General features: G+C 40.7%; 1 protein-coding gene and 1 long non-coding RNA gene across 2 annotated transcripts in view; one reads left to right on the top strand and one right to left on the bottom strand.

The window, feature by feature from the left end:
* TNKS (tankyrase) overlaps positions 1-5,336 on the bottom strand; it is a 214,906-nt gene extending 209,570 nt beyond the window's left edge. The window contains exon 1 of the mRNA XM_055334908.1: positions 4,223-5,336. Coding sequence (XP_055190883.1) covers positions 4,223-4,895 — 673 coding nt within the window. The 5' untranslated portion in view covers positions 4,896-5,336. The remainder of the gene's footprint in view (positions 1-4,222) is intronic.
* On the top strand, positions 4,487-26,214 carry LOC129515835 (uncharacterized). The gene is made up of 2 exons (XR_008665656.1): positions 4,487-4,602; positions 25,747-26,214. It is a non-coding gene; the product is annotated as an uncharacterized LOC129515835 (long non-coding RNA).
* Positions 26,215-26,635: the final 421 nt, after the last annotated feature.

Below are 26,635 nucleotides of genomic sequence, written 5' to 3'. Positions count from 1 at the left end.
CCTGAACCTGGAGACCCGGGATGGAGTCCCTCATCGGGCTCCTTGCATGGAGCCTGCTTCTTCCTCTGCCTAGGTCTCTGCTTTCTCTTTCTCTCTCTCTCTCTCTCTCTCTCTCTCTCTCTGTATGTGTGTCTCTCATGAATAAATAAATAAAATATTTATTTAAAATAAAATAAAGTCTCTTTTTAAAAAAAAGACCTCATCTAAACTTTTTTTTAAAGAGATCTCATGAATACATACTGGTCCCGTGACAAAAATGTCACTCCTGGGTACTAAACTTAAAAGTAATACCATTCTAAATTGGCACTATTTATAAAGCTTGACTGCTGTCCTTTGAACAATAGAAAACCAGGGTCAAGGATCTTATCTGTAGAAGAGAAAGTCTTATATAAACTCTAGTCAACAATAAAAGACTGGGTCCTTTTGATATGGCCATCTTCAGGCCTTAGAAATAGTAGTTTGAGAATCTACATCAACAATGGAAACTGGAGATTATGTTTCCCATTCTGAATAGAATGATTCCATCATTATCTCTAAGCCATATCTTAAAAAAAAAAAAAAAAGATTGTATTTATTTATTCATGAGAGACACACAGAGAGGCAGAGACATAGGCAGAGAGAAGCAGGCTCCATGCAGGGAGCCCCACGTGGGACTCGATCTTGGGTCTCCAAGATCATGCCCTGGGCCAAAGGCAGGCGCCAAACCACTGAGCCACTCAGGCTCCCTCTAAGCCATTATCTTTTTTCTTTTTTTTTTTTTTTTTTAATTTATGATAGTCACACAGAGAGAGAGAAAGACAGGCAGAGACACAGGCAGAGGGAGAAGCAGGCTCCATGCGGGGAGCGCAATGCGGGACTCGATCCCGGGACTCCAGGATCGTGCCCTGGGCCAAAGGCGGGCGCTAAAATGCTGAGCCACCCAGGGATCCCCCCTCTAAGCCTTATCTTAAACAAATTATGACAGTTCAAAATGGGATAGAAAAAAAAAATCTTAATTCTGCTGCTGGAAAGAATTACTGTATTTTTAAAAGTCATAGGATTTAAATATGACTTATAAAGAACTGTAAACCTATTTCTAAATGGAAATAAAGGTTTAATTAAAATTCTTCCTCTCCAAACTTTGCTTGGCTAGATTGGACTCATTCTTTAAGTCCCTGTTTATCTAGAAAGATTTTGTTAAATGCCCTAAAACCAGGACAAGAATCCCTATCACCTCCTCCAAAACAGTACATTACAGTAACTCCAGGTTACGTACTTTATGGGGTTTTGTTATTACTGCTGTTCTTGTTTAGTCTCCCCTATTAGATTGTAAGCTCCATAAGGGCAAAGACTATCTGCCATGTCAAAATTGTGTCAGTATTTAACACGTGATCTATAACAAGTAACAAAACATTTGTAGAGCAAATGAATTACAATTTCTAAACTTTTCCTTCCCAAGGATTGTTCCAGTTTCCTTTTAAAATGGCTTTTCCATGACAATCCCATTACTCGAATCCTAACCAAGAATCATCCTGTTAACTACTCACCCTACACATGGAAAAAGGTCAGACTTAAGCAATTTGTTATACTCTGCACACAAATATCAAAGTATAAGAAACTGACTACAGAGTGTTATGTTTTTATACCACGTATAATGCTACGCGGTATAAAGTAAAAACTAAAAAATCAGTACAAACTAAAAATTTTGTTTCTTAAAAAAACCAGTTCAAAGTCAGGTTCTCATAATTACAACACCTTTACAGGACTATGTTTTACTGTCTGTCTGGTAACTTCTCTGAGCACATGTAAAACTCTAAAACAATAAGAAACTATTGTGGCAAACGGGAAGAAGTTGATTGGGGAGACATGCACTATTTTATGTGTGACTACCCTAAATAAGTACATTATCATGGAAATAAATAAAACTATCATCTGTTAATGATTATTTATAACGTGGCATGGCGAAGAATGACAAGATTTGTGATATGTGCTAAAACAGTCCAATTTGGAACAAAGTATGCAAAAGAAAACAACCTCAGTTGATTCATTATATCAGACTTAGACCTTTCACAAGACCTAAAGAAAAAGAAATGCTACTCCATCTAAGATAGGCAACACCCTGGAGCAAATATCTAGTTATATGGAAGTCTGTTTATGATTCAATTCACTAAATTCCTAATAGGACCTATATTATCTAATATGTATCTATATGTCAAGAATGGATCCAGGAACCTAATATTGATTCCCTGTATTTCTCATGTTTGTGACCCATTAATGAACCACAGACAGCAGTTGTAAAACAAAATGAATGGAATAAGATATAAAATATAAGAAGACAGCACATGTAATAAGGGAAAGTATTATTTCTTGAAACTTTTGATTCTACTTCTGCGTGTGTGAGACAATGTAAAATAAATACCTAAGTGTGGGCTGCAATAAAAAAAAAAAAAAAAAGTGTGAATGCTACTCAGGAGTTTCGGCTCCCAATTACTTCTTCCCCCAAAAAAACCGCAAAAACAGAAACTCTCCATCACAACTTCTCAAAATGAAAAGTGACCTCAACCCAGGGAGAGGTTTTAACAGTTTAAGCTTGATTTCACAAGCTCTAAAATCAAACTGAATTCAAATCCAGGTCCCAAGACTTTCTGTGTCAATTAGGACTTACTTAAACAGTTTGTGCTTCGTTTTTGTCACCTGTAAGATGAGGGTAATATTATCTTTCAAGTTGGGGGAAAAACAAACAATACCTTAATAAGTTCTTACTATATCTTTTACCGTAAATAGAACAAATTAAAAGAGTGGTAGGTATGAGCAACAGCAAGAAACGTAACAGAAGGTATCTTCAGTGTGTTATCTTTGATGTTTGTGTGTGGGCCTGGTGCTTTTTCATTTTGTCTTTCTATCCTATGTGAATTGTATCATGTATATATACATTCATTTTCAATGTAATGTTTATAATGTATGTAACATTACCTTCATCTTTTGGAATATAATAGTAGATATCTGGGCAGTGAGATTACAGTCCTTTTTTGAATACTTCTTTGTATTTTATAAAAACATTTTATATGGCTTTAAAAGACAACGGTCAACTACTTGACTTAAAAAAAAAAAAAAAAAGACAAAAAGTGTGTGGTCCACGATTTAGGAACTAGCGTTATTCTTGGGGGGAGAACCAATGTGCCAGTTGCTTCTCACTAAATCCTCACACAAACCTAGATATCATTTTGTCAGTGAGAAAACCGAGGCAAGGGGATCCCTGGGTGGCTCAGTGGTTTAGCGCCTGCCTTTGGCCCAGGGCGTGATCCTGGAGACCCAGCATGGAGCCTGCCTCTCCCTCTGTCTGTGTCTCTGCCTCTCTCTGTGTCTCTCATGAATAAATAAATAAAATCTTGAAAGAAAGAAAGAAAGAAAGAAAAGAAAGAAAGAAAAGAAAGAAAGGAAAGAAAGGAAAGAAAGGAAGAAAGAAAAAAAAGAAAGAAAGAAAGAAAGAAAGAAAGAAAGAAAGAAAGAAAGAAAGAAAGAAAGAAAGAAAGAAAGAAAACTGAGGCAATCAAGATAAGGTAAAACTGTCAGACAACTAACAAATAGGAGGGTCCAGGGCTTCAAAGCCTTTATTTCTTCTACCATCACATAATGCATCCAAATATTCTTCTCCGGTTGTTTCATACAGGCATATTTTAAATCTACCCAGTTAGACTGTAAACTCCTTGAGGAAGAGAAAAAGTGTCCCAGATTTCATTCATGTCTTCCATGGGCTTCGGAAAACTAGGATAGATCCTTCAACACTTGTTGAGGTACATTAAACTTCTTTTGGTCTAGACTGTTCTCATGGGACACATACCCTTGTACATGTTGTAAAAAAAAATAAAAATACACGAAATAAACTAAGGAAACAAATGGCAAAACTCTTAAGACTGCCCAAATCTAACGTCATTCCTTCACACTGGGAACCGAGGAAAGTTTAAGTACCCCCATACCCGGGGACTACCGCCAAGGGGGTCTGGAAACGAGTACAAGTACCACGCGGGAGGCGAACACTCCAAAAAGAAGGGATTCACACCTTCCCCCCACCACGCCCCCGTCCTCCGGGCACTAACCTAAAGAAAGGAACCCCGAGCCTTCCGGCGAGGCGTCGGCAGAGCCATAACCACGCCCCCATCCCCTTCCATCACCGCTGGCTTTCCGTCCCTACCCGGACCCCCATTCCCAAGACCGGACCCCTGAAGAAACAAAAGTCTCTGACCTGCAGCGAAGTGCAGGGGAGAAGACTTCCGGCCGGCCATGTCCTTGGCATTCACGTTTGCCGCGTCCACCAGCCTCTTTACCCGGGACACGTCCCCATTGCGACAGGCCTCCAACAGTTCCCGTAGGGCCCCGCTCACGGCTGGGACCCCTGGCCCAGGGCCCGCTGCCCCAGGCCCCAGTGTTGCTGTGGTGCTAACTCCTGCCGCCTCGGGGCTCTCCGCCAAGCTCGATCCGGGGGAGGATGGAGAGGAAGAGGAGGAAGAAGTCGGGGAAGAAGAGGACGACGGTGAATTGTTACTGCCACCGCCGGCTGGGTTGGGAGCGACCCCCACGGCAGATGAAGCGGACACCGCCGGGGCCACGGGAGCGGCGGCGACGGTACAGATTGTGCTGGTGGTACTGCAACAGCTGGTACTGTCAACCGGGTCCGGGGATCGAGGCCTGTCGGGCGGATCCCGACTGCCATCCCCCTCCGGCAGCGCTAGGCCGTGCCGCGGGGAGGCGAAGGGGGCCAGGCCACCCGCCGTTGGGGAGGCTGGGGTGGTCCCCGGGGCCAGGCCGGGGCTGAGTGGGGGGGGAGGTGGTGGCGGCGGCGCCGAAGCCCCTGGGGCGGGCTGGAGCTGTTGTTGATGATGGTGGTGATGATGCTGAGAGCGACGCGACGCCGCCATCTTCGGACTCCCCCAGCACTGTCACTGCGGCAACGGCCCCACCGCCCGCCCTCACTTCCGACCTCTAGGCCAATTAGCAGCCAGCGCACAGGAAATGATGCTTGGCGGAGTGGGCGGGGCCTAGGAGAAGGAGGGAAGTATTGGGAGCCGGGAGATCCGCCACGGAAGGGGGCGTGGCTTGGCGGCTGCGGGGCGGGCTTTGTGACGCCTTGGCGGGCCGGCGGCGGCGTTTTGAAAGTTGGGACTGACCACTCCCCGGATGGGGCGCTTTTCCTCCTTTCTCGCTCTCACCTGGCTTCCGTGGTTCAGATTGCCAGGATTGGAATTCAAGCTCTGTGATTTCCTAGCTGTGCCAATTTGGGCAAACTGTTTAAACACTCTGCGTCTCACCTTCTCCCCTGCAAAACAGCGAACAGATCAATAATCGTTGACTATTAAAATGATAATTTTTTCCTATTGTTATCTCTGTACTTTTATTTTCTCACCTTAAGTTTGACTCAAATAATTATGAATATGTACCTTTTGAATTCTTTTCAGCTGGACTTCTCCAATGCTCTCACCTCAATTCTCTCTCTCTCCCAAAGTAAGATAAAAACCTCACTCCTCTCCATCACTTACCTTAAGTTGCCATTCTTCAGAAACTACTTTTTCTCTCTTTCCTCTGCCTGCCCCTACTTTTTTCTCTCTTTCCTCTGCCTGTCCCTACTGCCATTAAAAAAAAAAAAAAAAAAAAGATTTATCAGTGCATGGGGTAATCTCTGTGATCTCCATTCCCTGACTCCTATTTTTTTTAAAGATTTTATTTATTTATTCATTAACACACACACACACACACACAGAGAGAGAGAGAGAAAGAAGCAGAGGGAGAAGCAGGCTCCATGCAGGGAGCCCGATGAGGGATTCAATCCCAGGACTCCAGGATCACGTCCTGGGTCAAAGGCAGGCACTAAACCGCTGAGCCACCCAGGGATCCCTGGACTCCTATTTAATAGTAAACTAGGCATTGTGGAAGTTTAGACAAACAGCATTATTCCAATAGAGGGCTTATAGATGGACACCATCTTAAGAAAGAACAAGGTTTACGTGGGTCAGTAGAAATTTGTCTCTGCAGAATATTAAACCGGGTGATAAATCATTCTTTTAGAAACTCATTTTAATATAATTTTACTGTGATGTTAATATTCTCAGCTAAATAAATAGGTAGGTTTATTTAATAAGACTGCTATCTACATAAAACAAGGTCAGAAACATAATATTGAGAGGCATTTGTTATCTGAGGTTATAGATTATAACTGAACAGTATTCATCTGTTTCATAAATTTGTGCCTATTGTTCACAAATACATGGCCAGATAGGAAAACTCCATCAAAACAAGTAAAATAAAAAAAAAAAAAAAGTAAAATCTGTCATAATGCACATTCTCCTGGTTTTGAATCTTAAACTAATGCGCAACACAGGGTAGCATTGAAAAGTGGAGTTTATCAACATAAGACATTAGATGCCACTAACTCACCTTGTGCCCCCCTTGACTGTGGCCTTCTCCCTGAATCGGAGGCGTAAGGAATATCCCACATGGTCCCCTTATGGCCAATTACTCGTAGATCATGAGAAGTAGTCATGTTTACCCTAATTCAAATGCATCTACTGTGTCTGTTTATCAATACAAATAAATAAGAGAATTTCTACTGGATAAAGATAAAAAGGCCAAATTGCCAGAAACCAACCATTCTACTGGTAAACTATGTCTGAAAATGCATTCGATCAATTGGAAATTGCTTTCTCCCCCTCCAGTGGAAAGTAGTAAATGTACTTAACATTAAGTATTTATAAGGTTTAGGTTTATATGAACTAATATTGAGCTCTAAACAGGAAAGGGCAGATATCATTACCTAATCTTTTACAGCTAAACACAATTCCACGAGGGATGCACTGTACTCTAATGAAAAGAGCAAAGCTTGAAGTCAAATGGGTTTGAATCACATCTCTGACGATTGCTTATTGGTTAATCTTGGTAAATATGCTTCAGCTCTGTCATTCCAAAATTCTGATTTTATTGTAGCATTGTCATGAGGATTAAAAGACCTGGGTGTTTTATAAGTACTTGTTGAGTGTTAGTTTCATTCTTTTATGTAGTGTGCATAAGGTGTTAATAGGAACTCAGAGCCACTATCGATACCATCTCCTTACAATTTCCTCTGACAAAGATAGTGACTAGAAATAAATATCTGACATTTTACATGTAACAGTAATCTTAAGCAAAGAAAGATCACATTTAATTGTTTCCTCATATGAAAATTCAAAGTTTTATACAGGCCCTGATTATCTCCAAGAATTGTTGAGGATCATAGTTGTACAACATCTAGCCATTTTCAAGAAATATTTTCAGAAAAATTATGTCAATGTGGTATAAAAACATGAACACATAGCACTCCCTTGAGCCATATTGTTGACACAAAGAAAGAACCACCAACTCAAAGGGCACTGACCTTCTGGGCTATGATGTAATGTTTGATTTTCCCCCACGGGGATCATATGAACACACTTTGTAAGTTTCACAGTCATTAACTTGCACTGTCCATAGTTCAATTAGGCTTGGTGTGATTACTCCATCCACATGCTTCTCATTGGTCTGCCCCAGATCCAAGTTCACCAGGAGTATCTTAAATCTACTAAACCCACTTACTCTTCCATGCTCAGAACCAAGCCTTCTCTGCAAATTCATGCTCACAAGCTAGAACTTAGCTGAGGCAGTGCCATTTCCTCACCTTGGCCTCAGAAGATAAATTATTCTCATGTCAGAAACATCCATTGTGCCAACAGCCCAGATTTCTCTCTGTGAAGGTAGTACAAGGCTGAGAGAAATTTTAGCTGAATTTCCATCTGGAAACCCAGGAGAATATTTTCTTGTAAAGCCATAGATGGGCAAAAATTACAACAGCTGCAATCATGCTAACCATATTGTATCTGAGGAAGTTTAATTAAAAGAAAAAGCTAAACAACTTATTACAATGCAAGAAAATTATACTAATTTAAAGATCCCTGTGTATTAGTTTATTAGCATTTTCAGTTGCTTTATAAGATATCTCTTCTGTAGCAGGGTCCTCTGGATACTGTTCCCTTAGACATCTAGAAACTGCTTTCTGATAACTTGGGTTTTCTTCTGGTGTGGTCTGTATACTTGTGACTAGTCACTGTAGTGTGAAGTATTAGTTCCAGGCAAAGAGACCATATAATATAATAGTTAAAAATGTACACTCTGGGACACCTGGGTGGCTCAGCGGTTGGGCGCCTGCCTTCAGTTCAGGTCTGATCCCAGGATGCGGGATTGAGTCCCACATCAGGCTCCCTGAGAGGAGCCTACTTCTCCCTCTGCCTATGTCTCTGCCTCTCTCTCTCAGTCTGTATCTCTCCCAAATAAATAAATAAATCTTTTTAAAAAAATGTTTTTGTCACTAACTAGGTATGTGTGATTAAAGAATGCCACAACCTACATTTTGACAGAAATAAACACCTATTTGCTGTACTTAAAAAAAATAGTAAACAAGCTTTTCCACCAAAACACTCTTTTCCTTGTGAGCATATGTATATACATATACATATGCTCCATTATGGAGTAGCATATGGTTTCCTCCTTCAAAAGAGTTTATAAATACCTGCTGTCTCTCAAAGTCATAAAAAAGTTTAGAAAAGTTCCAGAAAGTTCTGGAATGAATTGATAAGGAATGGCATAACTAGCTAACAATGCATAGGTAATGATGCTATAGCTTATGTAACTTTGGGGATAGCCAACCAGAATAGGACTGATACAAGTGCAAACCAATAGATCGTGAGGCGCACCCAGAGAGCTCAGGCTCCCCAATCAGAACATGGGGCTAGCCAGCCAAGCCATGATGAATATATAGCCTCTACTGTCAGGGGTTACAGATTACCACATAGTAAGTGACTTCACCCTTGGTAAAGATTGTACTAAAGACTTGGGCAAGCAGAGCCCACCAGACCTACTGTCTGGGGTAAGTGGCCGCAGAGGCATTGAGAGACACTGGCCAATCTCCAAACAGGTGATGCAGGCCTTCTACCAGCTATCGTCTCTTGTTTACTTGTAGTTGTTGTTTGGCTCGTTGAGGGAAATAAATGAGTGAAAGTTCTTTGAGTTAAATGGCATTTGTGTGCAACTTCTCATAATATTGCCTACTCCTTCATATCTTGTCTTTGTTTTGACATCGTTGCTCAGAAGAAGACATTGAGTAACCCAGGAGAAGTTATTTAACTTCTCTATAAACCCATGAGCAAGGTGGGGATATGAAGAGTTGTAAGAAATAAGTAAGTTAATATATGCCAAGTGCTTACTTAGAACAGCTCCTGGCACATGATAAATGCTATGTAAATGTCAGCTTTTATTCAAAAAGATAGATGCACCCCTATGCTTACCGCAGCATTATTTACAATAGCCAAATTATGGAAGCAACCCAAGTATCTATTGATAGATGAATGGATAAAGAAGATGTGAGATATATATATATATATATATATATATATACACACACACACAATGGGATATTGTTCAGCCATTAAAAAAAAATGAAATCTTGCCATTTGCAGCAACATGGTTAGATCTAAAAGGTGTAATGAAAAAAAATAAAATAAAATAAAAGGTGTAATGCTAAGTGAAATAAGCCAGTCACAGAAAGAAACATACCACGTGATTTTATCCATGTGTAGAATTTAAGAAACAAAACAAATGGACAAAGAAAAAAGAGACCAACAAAAACCCAGACTGTTGGCTATAGAGAGCAAACTAATGGTTACCAGAGGGGAGGTGAGTGGGAGGGATGGTGGAAATAGGTGAGGGAGATTAAGAGTACATTTACCAGGACACCTGGGTGGCTCAGCAGTTTAGCACCGCCTTCAGCCCAGGGCATGATCCTGGAGACCTGGGATCAAGTCCCACATTGGGCTCCCTGCATAGAGCCTGCTTCTCCCTCTGCCTTTGTCTCTGCCTTTCTTTCTGTGTCTCTCATGAAGAAATAAATAAAATCTTAAAAAAAAAAGTACATTTATCATGCATGATGAGCACTGAGCAATGCATAGAATTGTTGAATCACTATATTGTGCCCCTCAATTAACACTGTACATTAATTATACTAAAATTTAAAAAATTAAAGCTCTGGAAAGTTTTCTTAAAATATTAGTTCTTAATATTATCAAGAATTGGGGAAGGCCTCTGGGAATGAGATGTTAAAGGTTACCTGGGAGATATGCCTCGTTTTGCCTGGCTGATAACATGGAGGTTTCTTTTCACGAATATAGTTGATATCCACCTACTTCTTCTTTTGCTTTACAGTGCCTTAAAGGAAAGTCTAGTAAGCTTGGAAACTGAAAAGGCCTCTTGTCATTGGGGAAATGCAAACACACTCCCTTCTGGCTGTAGCCAGAGTGTGGGGGAGGTAGAGGCTGCAAAGGAGGGCGCTTCAGGCTGCTGGTATGCAGGTTTCTCCCTCAAAAAGATTCTGACTCCCTCTCAGTACTGAGAAACCACTCTGGCTATTGTGTGGCAGACCACCAGAGCTGCCAAGACAACTTCAAGAGAACCCAACAGCCATGGTCCTGAGGTCACTTGAGAACCAGGGTGTTTCCACGCAGAAGATGAGCTAATCACCATAAATCCGCAAGCATATAAGAAGGGCCAACCATGTGAGAGGAAAACAACAAAGCCACTGAATAAAAAGCCCTATATCAGAAAAAACAATAGAGCAATCCAAAATTTATTTTCATATCCATTTTTTGGCTTTTTTTGGCTTGAAGTAGGCAAAATAATGACACCCCAAAGATATTCATATCCTAATCCCCAGAATCTGTGGATTTAAAGTGCAGATAGAATTAAGGCTGCTAATCAACTGATCTTAAAATAGGAGAATTTCCCAGATTATGTGGGTGGGCCTAATGTAATTGCAGGAGTTCCTAAAAGTGCAAAAGGGAGGCAGAAAAGGAGGTTGTTGGGCTGCAGTGTGAAAGGAAATCAACCTGCCATTGCTGGCTTTGGAGATGAAGGAAGAAAGCCATTAGCCAAGGGATGTGAGCCGTTTCTAGAAGGTGCAAAGGTAAGCAAACAAACTCTCAGAGTCTCCAGAAAAGAACGCAGCCCTGCCAACACCTAATTTGAGCCCAGGGAGGCCCATGCCAGATTTATGTCCTGCAGAACTATAAGATAATAAATTTGTGTTGTTTTAAGCCACTAAATTAGCAATAATTTGTTTTGGCAGCAATAGAAAATTAATGGAGAGCTTTGTTGGAAAATAGATTGATACGAAGCCCCTAGCCCATTTTTTCTGTACAACAATAGGATAAAGTTGCATAGTTGCTACCACTTGGTATTACCAGAAGCAATTATCCCTATCGTTTCTTTTATTAGTTTATACCTGGCTAATCAGTTAAGATTTTGGCTCCTATAGACACAGGACTCTTTTCTATGTGCCACATGCCATACCAGGCAGATTACCAAAATGAATTAGACTTGGCCCTAAATGTTCAGTGTTTTTGGTCAAGTGCGGAAGATAGATTCATAAACAGACAACATTAACACAATGTTGTGTGAATGCTCCAAGGGCAGTGCATACAGGATACCCTGGGAACACAAAGCAGTGTGTAGTAACCCTATCCTGACTGGGCATACAAGGAGGCAATGACTCCATGTCACACTAAGGTTACTTAGCCCCAAGTAGCAGCATTATCACTATCACACAGTACTTACTACGTATCATATATATATATATATATATATATATATACTATATAGTACCATATATATCTCCTAAGTGCCTTGTCTACATTAATTTAGTCTTTCCAATAACTATCACAGAGGTATTGTTATTAAGTGCATTGCACAGTTGACAAGGAACTGAAAATTGAGGTTGCTTGCCAAGGTCACATGACCATTAAGTGTGAAACCATAGTTTGAGCCAAAGTATTTTGGTTCTGGTGTCTAGATTTTCAGCCCCATCCCACACTACCTTCTATGGTAACTCCAGTACCTTTGCTTGAACTCCAGGAGGGGAATTAATGTCTGTGCTCACAGGTGAGATCCACATCTCCCCAGCAGCTTCATTTTGCCCTGATTTGCAGAGCTACTAATTCTCTTTACAGGTGAAATAACTCCTCCTTTCACCCCAGTATTTTTACTGGAGATGGCTTCTACTAAATGTAGTGCTTTAAGGAGGGGTAGAAAATAGCCAGACAGGTGGCTGAAAGAAGAACAAGAGAATCCTTGCCCTCATCTTTCCTCCATGTGTATGTACTTCCTGGGTCATTCCATCCATACCCGTGATGCTAGTAACACTTGTCGGTAGTCACTTTTTATTGAGACGTTTAAGGTACGTCAGATCAGCCTTAGTGATCATTAAGTTCAACCACAATGAATGAAGCAGATTACATATCACTATGCAGGTTAACCAATTTCTTCAGTGCTGTATGTCTATCCATCCCATCCATCAAATATTTATTGAGGACATACCAAGTGCCAAGCACAATCCTATATTCTGAGGATATAGCAGTGAACAAAACAAAAGTTCTTGTTGTCATAAAACTTACATATCTACCTAGGAGAAATAGACAACAAATAGGTAAAATCTATGGTATATCAAGTAGTGATAAATAATGGTATGGAAAAAAAAGAACTGGGAAAAACAGGGTAATGTGGATAAGGTTACAATTTAAAATGTGGTCAAAGCAAACAAATAAATAAAATGTGTTAGGACAGGTCCCACTGAAAAGGTAACATTTGAGCAAAGATGTAATTGAGGTTGAGGAGCAAGCCTGGGTATGTCTAGGGGAAGAGAGTTCCAGGAAGCAGGTATAACAAATGTAAGGGCCCTGGGGCAGGAGAGAGTTGGCATATTCAAGGAACATCAAGGAAGTTCATGTGTTTGGAGCAGTGAGTGAGGAGGGCAGAAGAAATAGGGTCAAAGAATAACAGAAGATCAGATTGCACAGGGCTTTAAAGTCTTTAGCTGAGTTGGGTCATTTTGAGGGGTTTTGAGGGGTTTGAGCAGATGACCTTATCTGATGCATATCCTTAAAAGTTGACTATAGCTGCTGTATTGGAAACAGAGTATAGGGAGAAAGAGGCTATTAAAATGTAAGAGATGGTGGTGGCAAAAAAAAGAAAAGGATGATGCCAAGGGTTTACCTGAGCATCTGGAAGGAAAGAGTTGCTGTTTGCAGACATACATGGGGAGTAGTTTAAGGAGATCAAGATTTTATTTTTAGACATATTAAGTTTAAAATTACGATTAGACATTCAAGTGTAGGCAGTTGGGTATATGAGTCTGGAGTTTGGTGGGGAGGTCAGAGTGAAGATGTAAACTGGGAGTCTTCAGCATATAAACATTTTTTTTAAACCATAAAGCTAGATGAGATCAGCAAAGAAATCAATATAGCTAGAGAAAAAGTCCAGAGATCGATCCTTGAGGCATTCCAGTTCCACTGCTGGGAAGGAGGAGCCAAAGGGACAGAGTAAAACTAGTAGAATGAGGAATTCTAGAAACCAAGGAAGAAAGTGATTCAAGGACAGTATAGCAGATAAAATTAAAGATCCCCATTCTTCACCCCTCCCTGTGTCATGCTTTTTGCCATACGACAATGCAAGCATTCCCCCTAAAGATAGAACATATTTATGGGTCCTCTGATTTAGAGCTCAAAGACATGATTTTCTTTGGCCAATAGAATATTGGTGGAGATGCCAGTTCTGAGTCTAGACCTTTCAGGCCTCCTATGTTTCCACTTGCCCTCATAGGAGATAAGCATGACTTGGTGAGTTTGCTGGTCCAAGAAAGGTTGGAGACCTGTTCTGTAGACCTGAACCCATCCTGCTGCCTGGAGCCAAGCCCCCATTGAGCCACGTCTCGATTAGAAGACCCCTCATGTGACCCACAGATAAATGGGCAAAATAAATGCCTTCAACTACCGAGTTTAGGGGTGGATTGTTACACAGCACCATTGTAGCTGTGGAGCAAGAATAAAGAGGAAATAGTAAACAAACAATGTCAACTATGAGATAGGACAAATAAGCTCAGGATTGAGAACTGACCATCAGACATAACTACATGGAGGTTGCTGGTGCCCCTGAAGTGCAGTTTTATTGAAGTGGTGAGATGATAGCATGAATGGAGTAGGTTCAATGAAGTGTGGGAAAAGAGAGATTGAAAAAAAAAAATAGTAGAGGCAATTTTTAAAATAAACTTTGGATGCAGGGACACCTGGGTGGCTCAGCAGCAGGGACCATCTGCTTTCGGCTCAGGGATTGAGTCCCACGTCAGGCTCCCTGCATGGAGCCTGTTTCTCCCTCTACCTGTGTCTCTGCCTCTCCCTTTCCATGTCTAAAAAAATAAAAAAACAAACAAAAAACAACCTTTGGGTGCAAAGGGAAGAGGAGGAATAAAGTGGCAACTGGAAGGAGGCATGTCGAGAGAGGGCTTTTTTAACAGATGTACTTTCATTTCCTATTTTTGTTTTCTACTTTATCATATTTTTATTAATGAATAGATGCTATTTATATCATTTTATAGAATGTTTGCAAATATTTTCAGCTCTTCCGTTAAAGTAATTGAAATATCATTGTGACTTATTCAACCCAATTTCGAATATTTAGATATCATATTTGCCAGCATCCTCTCTTTTAATAATAGCTCTATGGAGATGCGCTTCACATACATACAATTCACCCATATAAAGCGTACACGTCAGTGGTTTTTAGTATATAGTATATTCAGCATTGTGTAAACATCACCACGATCAATTTTAGAACATTTCCAGCACCCCCCAAAAAAATCTTGTACTTCTTAGCAGTCACTTAAGTGAATGGTTTTTAAGATGGGGAGAATAAAGTGTATTTTTCTGCTGCTGAGAAGAATCCAATAGAGAAGGGAATTCATGATGCAGGAGATACAGCAGAGAATTGTTGGGGCAATGTGTTCTTATATAGGAAAAAGAGTTGAGCTCTAGAGACAATCACTGGCAGTTCATCCTTAGTATCAAAAGAAAAGGCAGAGTAGATGGACACACATGCAATAAATGGCTACATATGGTGGTAGGAGATTGAGAAAGACTCTTGATTGCTTCTATTTTCCTGGTGAAAGGAAAGCAGATAAGGCAAAACTTTCTTTGTTTCTCCCTGCATCTCATTGGCTCAAATTGGGTCCCATGCCCATTCTGAAGTATGACTTTCTTATTGTTTGTATTTGGAGATGTAAAGCATGGTTTAAGGAGATGTGTATGGATGCCAAGTTGACAAGGTGGATGGTGATAATCTTCTGTGTCAACTTGACTAGGCTAAGATATGAGTTATTTGATCAGACATAATCTAGTGTTGCTATGAAGACATTTTGTGGATGTTTTTAGCATCTACAATCAGCTGACTTTAAGTAAAGGGCATTTCCTTCCATTTTGTGGTTGAGTCTCATCCAAACAATTACAAGGCTTCTGAAACCGGCTCAAGCTGGGTGAGAGAGCAGTTTTACTTTCAAACAAATTCCATTTTTTAAATTTTATGATTGGGGAGAGGGTTATTTAATCTTACCTGTCCTTTAATTTTTGAGAAGGTAGGACCTACATCTTGTCCAGAATGGATTTCTATATTACCACCACCTTGACTACACTGTTTACTCCAGGCTTTTCCAATTTGTCTACCAGCTTCAGTACTGGATGGTATTCCACAATGGATGAGTTTGCTTCTCTCTACCTTCTTGACACCTGGACTATATAAAATATACATGCAAAGCTGACTTTGAGTAGGAATAATTATGGGTATCACAGAAGAGTGAGCAGTCCTTGCTACATAAGGTCACAGGAAGAATGAGCTGGGCTCTCTTCAGTTTCCTGCTGTGCCCTCCATACCCTGGATCTGGCTCAGTGCTCAGGAAGGAAATGAGTGCTAGTAAAAACTAGTCCCATGGGAGATCAGCAGATCTCCATCCTCTCATATCCTGGAAACTACCATGCTGGCCTAAAGTTCTGCATGATGAAGAAAGGGTTATTTCTCTAGCAATAAAATATGATCTTTTCATTCAAATTGTTCTCCCAAAATATATGTTAAGTTAAAGTATATATGATCAGAATTGTTGCTACAATGGGGCTTCTCTCTCTGACAAGAGGTCCTGTCCTTTCAAAAATTCAGAATTCTATAAGGGGCCTTAAAGATAAATTCTTGCAGTCCTTTCTTACAACCCTCTTTTGACTATTCTGCATCTAGGTCTGTAGACACAGACATATTAACTGTCTTCAACAGTTAAGGTTAAAGACCTCAAGATGATTTGGCCTTCTTTGAGTTTTGGGGCTGGCAATAAGTCTATGGTAGATTTCCTATAATGCACTCAGATGCTAAAGAATCCCACATAAACAGGGCTGATGGTCAGCCAATAAGCAGATGTAGGGATGCATTAGCCATTGTTGACTGACATCTATCTGACTGGTTGGTAGCTGGGCCATAGAGGTTGTTAAATATTTTGATTATCATCCCTGCTTACGGGTCCTCATATGCAGAGGGTTGCAAATACATATAACTCTACTATGTTGAAAGCTCCATGGAATCACACATTCAATAATAATAGTTCTGTTATTTGTCACAACACTGAAAATGTCACAGACTTTCAATAAATATTAACCAGCCCATTAGGTGCAGTGTGTATTCATGAAGTATCATCATTGATTCACAACATTTCCTTAAAGATGGTGAATAGTATTAATAGGATTATAAGCATTGATGGAGCTGCCTCCTGGGTGCCCAGAGCCCCTGTGCTTCTAGAGCCAGATAGAAGGTAACACTCAGTGTTGTGCTCTATACCTACAGTGTCCAGGATCATACCACAGTGTTCCTTGGGAGAGCTCCATGCCACCCCAAGGGCTCCTAAGGAGGAGTGCTTATCAATGCTAGTGATCCATATCTTTAAAGTGTGTCATCTCAGCACCTAACTTGGACAGAATATTTGAACATCAGCTGGAAGTTACAGCACTGTCTTGGATTTATAGTTCAAGTGTACTTACACTTCATAAAGGGATCTGTTCTGTTATCACAGATTGGTTTTATTGGATTCCCTTTCTAGTTTTTTAGAAAAAAGCAAAGAAAATGGATGGAATATGGCTAATGTGGGTAATTATCTTTACTATTCTCACCAATACAGTACTCTCAAATTCATTCTATCATTTTTCTTTCAGCTCTCTGAGAACCAAATCTCTCTGGAAGTTTCAACTTATTGAAAATCTTTAGACTTCAGCCAGCCCTTTCTAAAGAGCCAGGGCATCATTATGGCTTTTCTCAAGCACAAAAAGAGGTGCTTAACTTTAATTATACAGAGCTTTTATTGATTTGGCTGACTTAATATTTAACCTTGATTAACATTGGAAACTTATAATCATCACTATTCAGACCTGGAGAGGTAGAGGAGAGAGCCCAAGAGGTCAGTTACCAAGGCTGGGCAGCATTAGAGCAGGAAGAGGCTTCAGGGTGCCAGGGACATGAGTTAAGACAGGGAACCCAGTGACTCTTGGTAGCAACTGAGAGAGCTCAGGGTGCTAATCAATCATGTAAAATCCAAAGAGATGTAAATACTTGGAAAGTCAGAGCTTACTAAAAGGACTTCCAATTGTGGACTGCAATAACATCGTAAGAATGGTATCGATGCCTTCATTTATCAGGTGTATACTAAAAGGCTTCTCAGTGTCCCTAACAAAGGTAGCCTATGGAGTCCCTGTGAAACCCACTTAGAGCCTCCTACCCTCAGTTTGTCTGACTTGAAAGTCTGGGTTCTGCCTATGGTATGTTACTTTCCTTAGAATGCCTGGCTTCTAGGTTGCCAGGGATATTCAGATACTACTGATTCAGCTGCAGAGACTCTTCCCACGATGATTTATTACAAGCAAGTGCCATGGGAAGCAAGTGTGTGTAAGAGGATACTTGAAAAAAAAACCCTTGCTGACAACCACATCTCACTATTATTTCCCTTTGTAACATAAGAGTCTTGACCTTACCCATCTGTGATAATGAAATATGGTTACATATTTATACCCTTTTTCTTGCAAAATGATTAAGAAGTTCAAATTTTTCCTAAGTTTCCCCTCTCTAAATACCCTCTAGAACTCCCAGGTTTGCTTATACCTTTTAATGAGTCATTCCTCTCTGCCTGCTGCTGCCTGCTAAACAAGTAAGATCTCAGAAATGTTAAGATCAGACTCGACTTCGACTATTCTCTGATGTCGAGAAGTCCTGGTCTGTTTGTCTTGGGTGTCTCCAGCTATATGGCCTCCCGAAGTCACTAACCCTGCTGAAGCTAAGCCCTGGCAGTCCAAAGATGGTCCCTGATTAGGAATCACCACTTGCTGATGGGCTGGGGTATAACTATTCAATTTGAAAAATAAAACAGTAAAATACATAAAGATGTTAACAGAAACGATGTCAGCTATCTTCCCTCTTGACATATTTCCATACTAATATTATCAGAAGTAGTCATTTGAGCAGCAAGAGGCAAATGTCATAAGGATCTGTATCTTACAGTCTTGGGGGCTTTGTTCCATTCATGGTGAAGCTTTTCTTTTTTTTTTTTTTTTCATGGTAAAGCTTTTCTAAATAAAAAAGAAATTGTACTATTCACCGGAAAGACGTGGAATGTTACAACTGAAAGTAATTTTAGGCATAATGTTGCCTAAACTCCTAATTTTATAGCTGTGAAAATAGTTAACCTGTCATGTCATATAGCAGTGGTCCACCTCTTGAGCCCAGGCATGAGGATACCAGTTCAGAAACCATTTCCCCAAATCTCCAACCAATGATTTTTTGAAGACAGAATTGAAGAGTCCTTCATGCTTGACTTACCCCATTGTTAAACCACCCTGGCTTTCCAAAGTCAGGTTTTGAAGTGGGGTGGGGTGATGATGAACGAGAGGGATAGGAAGAGGTATTCTGGTTCTTTGAGTGGTTGATGGTAGTGCCTTAATTCTACTTTCTCAGAGTGAATGAAAATTTCCTCAGAGCATTGGCTCCACCCTTAGCAATAATGCCACTGTATTCTTACGATGGTTCACAGTTGCCAAGCACATGCCCATGCATCCTTCCACTTGATAACTGCAACAAACTTGGGAGTTTGATCGCATAGCTACCACTTGTTTATAGATAAGAACCTGAAGCTGAACTGACTTGTTCAATTTCTTTCAAATCCTACACGATAAAGCTGGCCCCAAACTCAAATATTTTGGTCCTGAGTATGGTACTCCTTCCAGTAGAAAGAGGTACATGGGGGATCCCTGGGTGGCTCAGTGGTTGAGCGCCTGCCTTCGGCCCAGGGCATGATCCTGGAGTCCCGAGATCGAGTCCCACATTGGGGTCCCCGCATGGAGCCTGCTTCTCCCTCTGCCTGTGTCTCTGCCTCTGTGTGTGTGTGTGTGTGTGTGTGTCATGAATAAATAAATAAAAATCTTAAAAAAAAAAAAAAGAAAGAAAGAGGTACATCTTTCTTATTCACACCATATTTGGCCACTGACTGCCAGTGTGATCTCAGATCAGTCACTTTCCTTGCTCTGTACAGTGCCACATGGAACATTTCCCAGGTTTCCTTGCTCCTTAGCCCCCCCATTGGGCTCAATCAGTGGGAGACACAGCAGAGGGGGAGGAAGGGAGAAGCTAGCATAATTCTCTACCTCTCTAAGCTTTCTGTGGCATCCCTGGGCTGTGGCCTCCATGGCTCTGTCTCCTGCCAGACAGCCCTTTCTTTACTGGAGTCAGATCCCCCTGGGCATCTACACTTTGGCACTATCACCTCCTCTTGAACCTCTAGTCCCAGAAGAGGTAAATGATTTTCTAATTATAGGGGTGCTTCATTATGTCCTGCTTATCTTCTCTGTCCTTCCATTATCTTTGCACTTGATTCCCCTTATTAAATTCCCTTCATCTGAAAGACTCACAGCAGATCCTAACTGATAAAATATGTGAGTTTAATTAAGCTTATTTTTAAAACTGCTCGGAGGCGTGCCTGGGTGGTTCAGTCAGTTAAGTGTCTGCCTTTGGCTCAGGTCTTCATCTTGGGGTCCTGGGATCAAGCCCCACATCAAGCCCTGCTGAGCAGGGAGCCCACTTCTCCCTCTACCCCTGCCACCGCCCCCCCCCTCCTAACTCCTTGTGCACACGTGCTCTTTTTCTCCCAAATAAAATCTTTAAAAAAAATGAATAAAATAAATTTTTAAAAATCAAAAACTGCTCATAAAGGTAACTAGCACCTTTATTGGGCAAGTCTTAGCCATGAAGGGAATTTGTCAGACACTTTATGGGCATGTACTTTGATCCTTCAAAGAAACCACCTAAATAATGCCATTTTTGGTATCCTTGTTTATCTGAAACTACACAAAATTTACTAAGGTGAAATTTCCTTCAGCTTCTCTCCCCGCCTTACCCCTACCATATACATAAAATATTGGCTGGGTCTTTGTATCTCAAAGGCACAACTAGCAAAAAGCAATAAGGGTACAAATGCAGTCTGCATTTCTTTTTTTTTTATTATTTATTTAATTGAGAGAGAGAGAGAGAGCAGAAGCAGGGGGAGTTGCAGAGGGAAAGGGAAAGGAGACCGCCCAGTGATCAGGGAGCCCAATGTGGGGCTTGATCTCAGGACCCTGGAATTCTGCATTCTCTACAGAATCTGCATTTCTGTAGAGATTTTATCTGCCTATATTTTTGTAACTCTGACACTAACTTCAGATTTCTTTGAATCAGTGGTTCTCAAATTCTAGAATGCATCAGAATCACCTGGTGGGCTTATTTAAGCAGAGATGGGGGCAGCCCCCATGGCCCAGCGGTTTGGCGCCACCTTCTGCCTTGGGTATGATCCTGGAGACCAGGGATCAAGTCCCACTTCGGGCTCCCTGCGTGGAGCCTGCTTCTCCCTCTGCCTGTGTCTCTGCCTCTCTCTCTCTCTGTGTGTGTGTGTCTGTCATTAATAAATAAAATAAAAATCTTAAAAAAAGGGGATCCCTGGGTGGCTCGGCGGTTTAGCCCCACCTTCGGCCCAGGGCGTGATCCTGGAGACCTGGGATCGAGTCCCACATGGGGCTCCCTGCATGGAGCCTGCTTTCTCTGCCTCTCTCTCTCCTCTCTCTCTCTCTCTCTCTGTCTGTCTCTGTCTCTGATGAATAAATAAATAAAATCTTAAAAAAAATCTTAAAAAAAGAAAAACAAAGATGGCTAGCCCCCATCTTCAGAGTTTCTGATTCAGTAGTTCTGGGATGGGGCCCAACAGTTTGCATTTCTTTTACTTGATTTTTAAAATTATGGTAAAATGTACATAACAAAATTTATGATTTTATCCATTGGTGGCATTAAGAACTTTTATGATATTAGGCAACTATCACCACTATTGATTGCCAAGCTTCTTTGCCATCCTTAACAGAAATTCTGTATCTATTAAATAACAACTCCCCATAACTCATCACTACCCCCCAACCCGCCCCCTGGTCACCTCTATTCTACTTCCTGTCCTCACAAATTTGCCTGTCCTAGGAACCTCATACAAGTGGAGTTTTACACTATTTGTCCTTTCCTGTCTGGCTTATTTCATTTAGCTTAATACAGTCTTGGTTCATTCGTGTTGTAGCCTGTGTCAGGATTCCCTTCCTTTTTAAGACCGAATAATATTCCAGTGTAGATATATACCATATTTTATTTAATCCATTCATCTGTTGATGGGCATGTAGGTCATTTCTATGTTTTGGCTATTGTAAGCCTGCTATGAACACTTACATACAAGTACCGAGTTGGTTTTCTGCTTTCAATTCTTTTTGGATAGACACATAGAAATGGAATTGCTGGATCACTCAGTAATTCCATTGAACTTTTTGAGGAACTGTCCCATTTTATATATAATCCCACCAGCAATGCACCAGGGTTCCAATTTCTCCACATCATTGTCATATTTGCTCTTTTCCTTTTAAAAAAAAAAAAAAAGAAAAGCAATTTTCATTCTAATGAATGTGAGGTAGTGTCTCACTGTGGTTTTGATGTGCATTCCCCTAGTGGTTAGTGTTCTGTGGGTCTTGATCCTATTATAGTAGTACCCCCCCATCAGCCATGCCTGCAAGTACTTGTTTGGGCAAGTATCATACTTTCTGGGAGCCCACAGCATTTCCCCTCTGGGCCTCTACTTATGGTGGGCTGGCTCTTATGGTTCATACCATGATCACAGGACACATGTCAGCAAAAACCAGCAGGGAGCTTCAAGGAACAATGTTTATTACCCATAATCCTGGAGGATACAGGGCATGCCCTGAGGGCTACCCAGCAAGATTACCAGAAAAGGGAGAGAGAAGGAACATAGACCTGGGTCTGCCTTTATTAGGGTGGAGGGTTTGGGTGCCTCAGGGTTTCTTGGGTTCACTCTTTATTAGCAAATTTAAAACATAAGAGCAGGAATCAGAGCATAGGAAGGGAGAAGTGGGGGTCATTCAACTGGTCAGTGATCTGAGTTGCCAGAGCTTTCTAAAAGGGGAACTTGTGGGAAGATGTGGCCTAGTTCTTTATCTGGTTAGTTTGCTAGTAACTGTGTCCTATACCTGTCAATATGTTTATTTAAGATGAGTGTCTTTTGAGGGGTGCCTGGGTGGCACAGTCAGTTGAGTGTCTGACTCTTGGTTTTGGCTCAGGTCATTATCTCAGGGTCTTGAGATCAAGCCCCGCATTTGGTTATGCCCTCAGCAGGCAGTCTGCTTGAGATTCTCTCTCTTTCTCCCTCTGCCCCTCTTCACCTGTCTTCCTCTTTCTCTCTCTCAAATAAATAAATAAATAAATAAATAAATAAATAAATAAATAAATAAAAGATGGGACCTTTTGAAATGGATACCTCAGCCATAAGGCCTAACGTCAGGTACTTACCCTATAGCTGGTGATGGTGAATACCTTTTCATGTGCTTATTAGCCATACAATATATAAAAATACGTATAATATATATAAAACCTTTTACATACTATATATAAAATATGTATGTATAGATATTTTTGAGAAATGTCGATGCAAATCCTATGCCCAATTTTGAATTGTGTTGTTTAGGTTGTTTGGGTTTTTTGCTGTTGTTGGATAATCTGCATTTTAACCAAATTTCCAGGTGATGCTGAATCACTGTTTTAGATTAGATTATGTATGTCAAACAATTAAATTCTAGCCTCATTTGTGATACTGAAATTGGATAAAATTTGCGTGGTACATGGTTTTAATAATTTCTTAGGTATCAAGCTTTTGATAATTAATCTTATGTGGAATTTCTGGGGGATTTTGATATATTCTCTTGTTCCCCATTCAGCAACAGTGAGAGTCAAGGCAGACCTGAAATGAAAAAATCCCACGACTATGTCACCTAACACCTTCAACCCCCAAAGATCATATCTGGATATTATAACACCCGGAAAATACATATCTTCCTAAAACTGGACAGGATGTTACTAATGACCTGAAGATTTAGGAAACTCTTGTTTGGATATCAGTATGGAGCCTCAAAACTCCTGATCAGTAGGAGTCATTTTATACACATGGCTTTTTTTAAAGAAAGAATAATTATCTTGAAGAACACTTGATTATTAGACTGAGTTGGAAGAATTCTCATTGGCCATGTGAATATGTAATTACCATGATTTATTTGTCAAGTACTGAGCATAGGTAAATTTCCTACACTTTTATTGAATTTGAGAAGTTAATTAGTATGAATATTTAGCAAAGCCCAGAGACCATTATATATGAAATATTTCCCTATAATTCTAATAAACTGATTTCAAAACCTATTAAGCTTGAAATTTCATTCAATAGTCCCCAAACATTTTTCCCTTTGGTTAATGGATCTCTGCACTTATCCTTCTCACTAAAATTATTCTAGGACTATTTAAAAGGTTTATAACAGTTCTTGCTGGACATAGATAATTAAGTTTATTTTCTGTGAAAATCTGTGGAACTGTCCTTTGGAATTAATGGAAAAGTATAATTTGTCTTATTATTGTTACTTAGTATTTATGTAGCACTTCATATTTCTAAAGTACTATATAATCACTAGTTCCTCTTGAGCTATTTTTATGCCATTCATTATAATGTCATTTTGATACAACATGTGATTTACTTGTGTCATGTCTTTTCATACATTTCAAGAAGAGACTAAAATGAGATGGGCTCTTGTAGTATCCTGGGTTGGGGTCCCCAAGATCACTCCCAGGTTTGATGATTCACTAGGGAGATTCACAGGATTCAACATCTAGCCACACTGACAACTATGATTTATTACAGCGAAAGGATGTAAAGCACAATTAGCCCAGGGAAAAGGCATGTCAGATGAAGTCTGGGGGAGACCAGATGCAGGTTTTCAGGGGTCCTCTCCCAGTGGATTTGTGCAGAATGCACTTAATTACTCCAACAATAAGTCATGACAACATTTGTAAAATGTTGTCTATCAAGGAAGCTCATTAGAGACTTATTGCCCAAAGCTTTATTGAGAGGTGATCACAGAGGCCAACTTTGGTTGGCATGTACCTTATATCAAGACTTTCCTGCCAGAAGGAAAGCAGGTGTTCGGCACTGTGATGATTAATTTTATGTGTCAATGTGACTGGGCCACAGTGCCCAGATATTTGGTCAAAGATTTGATGTTGCTGTGAGGGTGTTTTGGATGAGATTTACATTTAAATTGGTGGACTTTGAGTAAAGCAGATTATTCCCCATAATGTTGGTGGGCCTTGTCCAATCAGTTGAAGGCCAGGACAAAAACAAAAGACTGACCCCTCCCAAGCAAAAAGAAATTCTGCCAGCAAATGGCCTTTGGACTTGAAGTGCAACATTGGTTCTTCCAGGATCTCAATACTGATGGTCCACCCTACAGATCTGCAAATTTTGGACTTGCCAGCTTCCATAATCATGTGAGCCAATTCCTCAAAATAAATCCTTCTTCTCTCTTTTTCTCTGTCTCTATCATATCTCATGTCATACGTCATGTATATATTTCATACATATATCCCACATATATAAATACACGCACCCACATATATATATACACACACACACATATATATATATTCTATTGCTATTGTTTCTCTATAGATTCCCTGACTCATACAAGTATATGCCATATTGTTTGTACAGCTGAGGCACAATGAGCCACTCCACTCATTTAATGTTGAGAACACTCCTGAAACATAAATTCCCAGATGCCAGCCAAGGGCTAAGCCTGCAGCAGGCCTTTCCAAGGATAGAAGTTCAGGCCTGCTGGGTTAACTCTTTTCTTTTTACAGATTTTATTTATTTATTCATGAGAGACACAGAGAGAGAGAGGCAGAGACACAGGCAGAGGGAGAAGCAGGCTCCATGCAGGGAGCCCGACGTGCGACTCAATCCCGGGTCTCCAGGATCACACCCTGGGCTGAAGGCAGCGCTAAACTGCTGAGCCACCCGGGCTGCCCAACTCTTTTCTCATATACCTCCATCTCATATACTATATATAGAAAGAGACAAAAGGTGAGGGGTGGGGGAGGTTTTCTTGTCTCTTTGCTGGATCCTGTGCATGTATAGCTTATTTAAAAACTAGGGGATGGGGGAGAATTTGTGTCCATAGGAATGGAGGAACATTCTCATTAACGTATAAAACCATAAACCAGCTAAAGCATTCCCTATACTCACTTCCTGTTATTGTTTAGTATTTTCAATCTAGCTTAACATCTGACCACATTGTCCAAGTAAAGAAGCTGGTATAAAAAAGGGCTGATCCACCTTTGCCATCTTCAGATCTGTGCTGCTTATAGTTTCTGTCCTGTGATTTTTCAACAGATAACATAACTTCTCTTTTAACTCCACAGGAAATTCCATGCTTGAATGTGCCCTGAGATATGAAGCATGACAAGAACTAGCACCCAGTGGTCGTCAGAATAAAAATGCTTTGACAGCGGTTCCTTCAGAGGCTTGCCCCTCTCCCCCCAGCCATCAACGCTGAAGATGCTCCTAGGATGGAAGGATGGTGACTTTCCAGGCATAAGCACTGTTTTCAGAATCCATACTTGTTTACTCAACAGATGCACATAAAGAAGCAGACAGGGATGGGCAGGGGCAAAACACATGTTCGAATGCTTTGCCGTCTCAAACTTTTTTTTCTCAATATTTTGACAATGTCTTAACTATTCTCCTGTGTCTCCTCTCCTTATTTTCAATTTATTTCATATGTTACCATAGGAATTTTTCTATTAATATGGATCTAGTCCTATTTATTGCCTCAATCGATCTCCGGTAACCATGTCTGATCTACTGAATAAATTCTCAAGCCCTTGGCACTGCGTTGAAAAGATGTCATAGTGTGGCCTGAATTCACCACCACCCCCAGCCATATTTCTAGTCACCTCCTCATTAAGGATGGGTCGGTCATTCCACCTTTGACCCCTCAAATTTAAGAATTCATCAGACTGTAAAATTGTGTGGTTTTGTAAGACCTGCCATCAACAAGGACACCTGGGTGGCTAAGTGGTTGAGCGTCTGCCTTCAGCTCAGGGCCTGATCCCAGGGTCCAGGATCGAGTCCCACGTCGGGCTCCCTGCATGGAGCCTGCTTCTCCCTCTTCCTATGTCTCTGCCTCTCCCTGTCTGTGTCTCTCATGAATAAATAAATAAATCTTAAAAAAAAAAAAAGACCTACCATCAACAGGATATGTACATTTCAACTAAACCTGGTATTGAAATACATGAATGAGTGTACACA

This window comes from Nyctereutes procyonoides, unplaced genomic scaffold (assembly GCF_905146905.1).
Source record: "Nyctereutes procyonoides isolate TBG_1078 unplaced genomic scaffold, NYPRO_anot_genome, whole genome shotgun sequence".
Lineage (NCBI taxonomy): Eukaryota > Metazoa > Chordata > Mammalia > Carnivora > Canidae > Nyctereutes > Nyctereutes procyonoides.
Note: the sequence above shows the minus strand (reverse complement) of the source record. Positions and strands in the feature narration are given on the sequence as shown.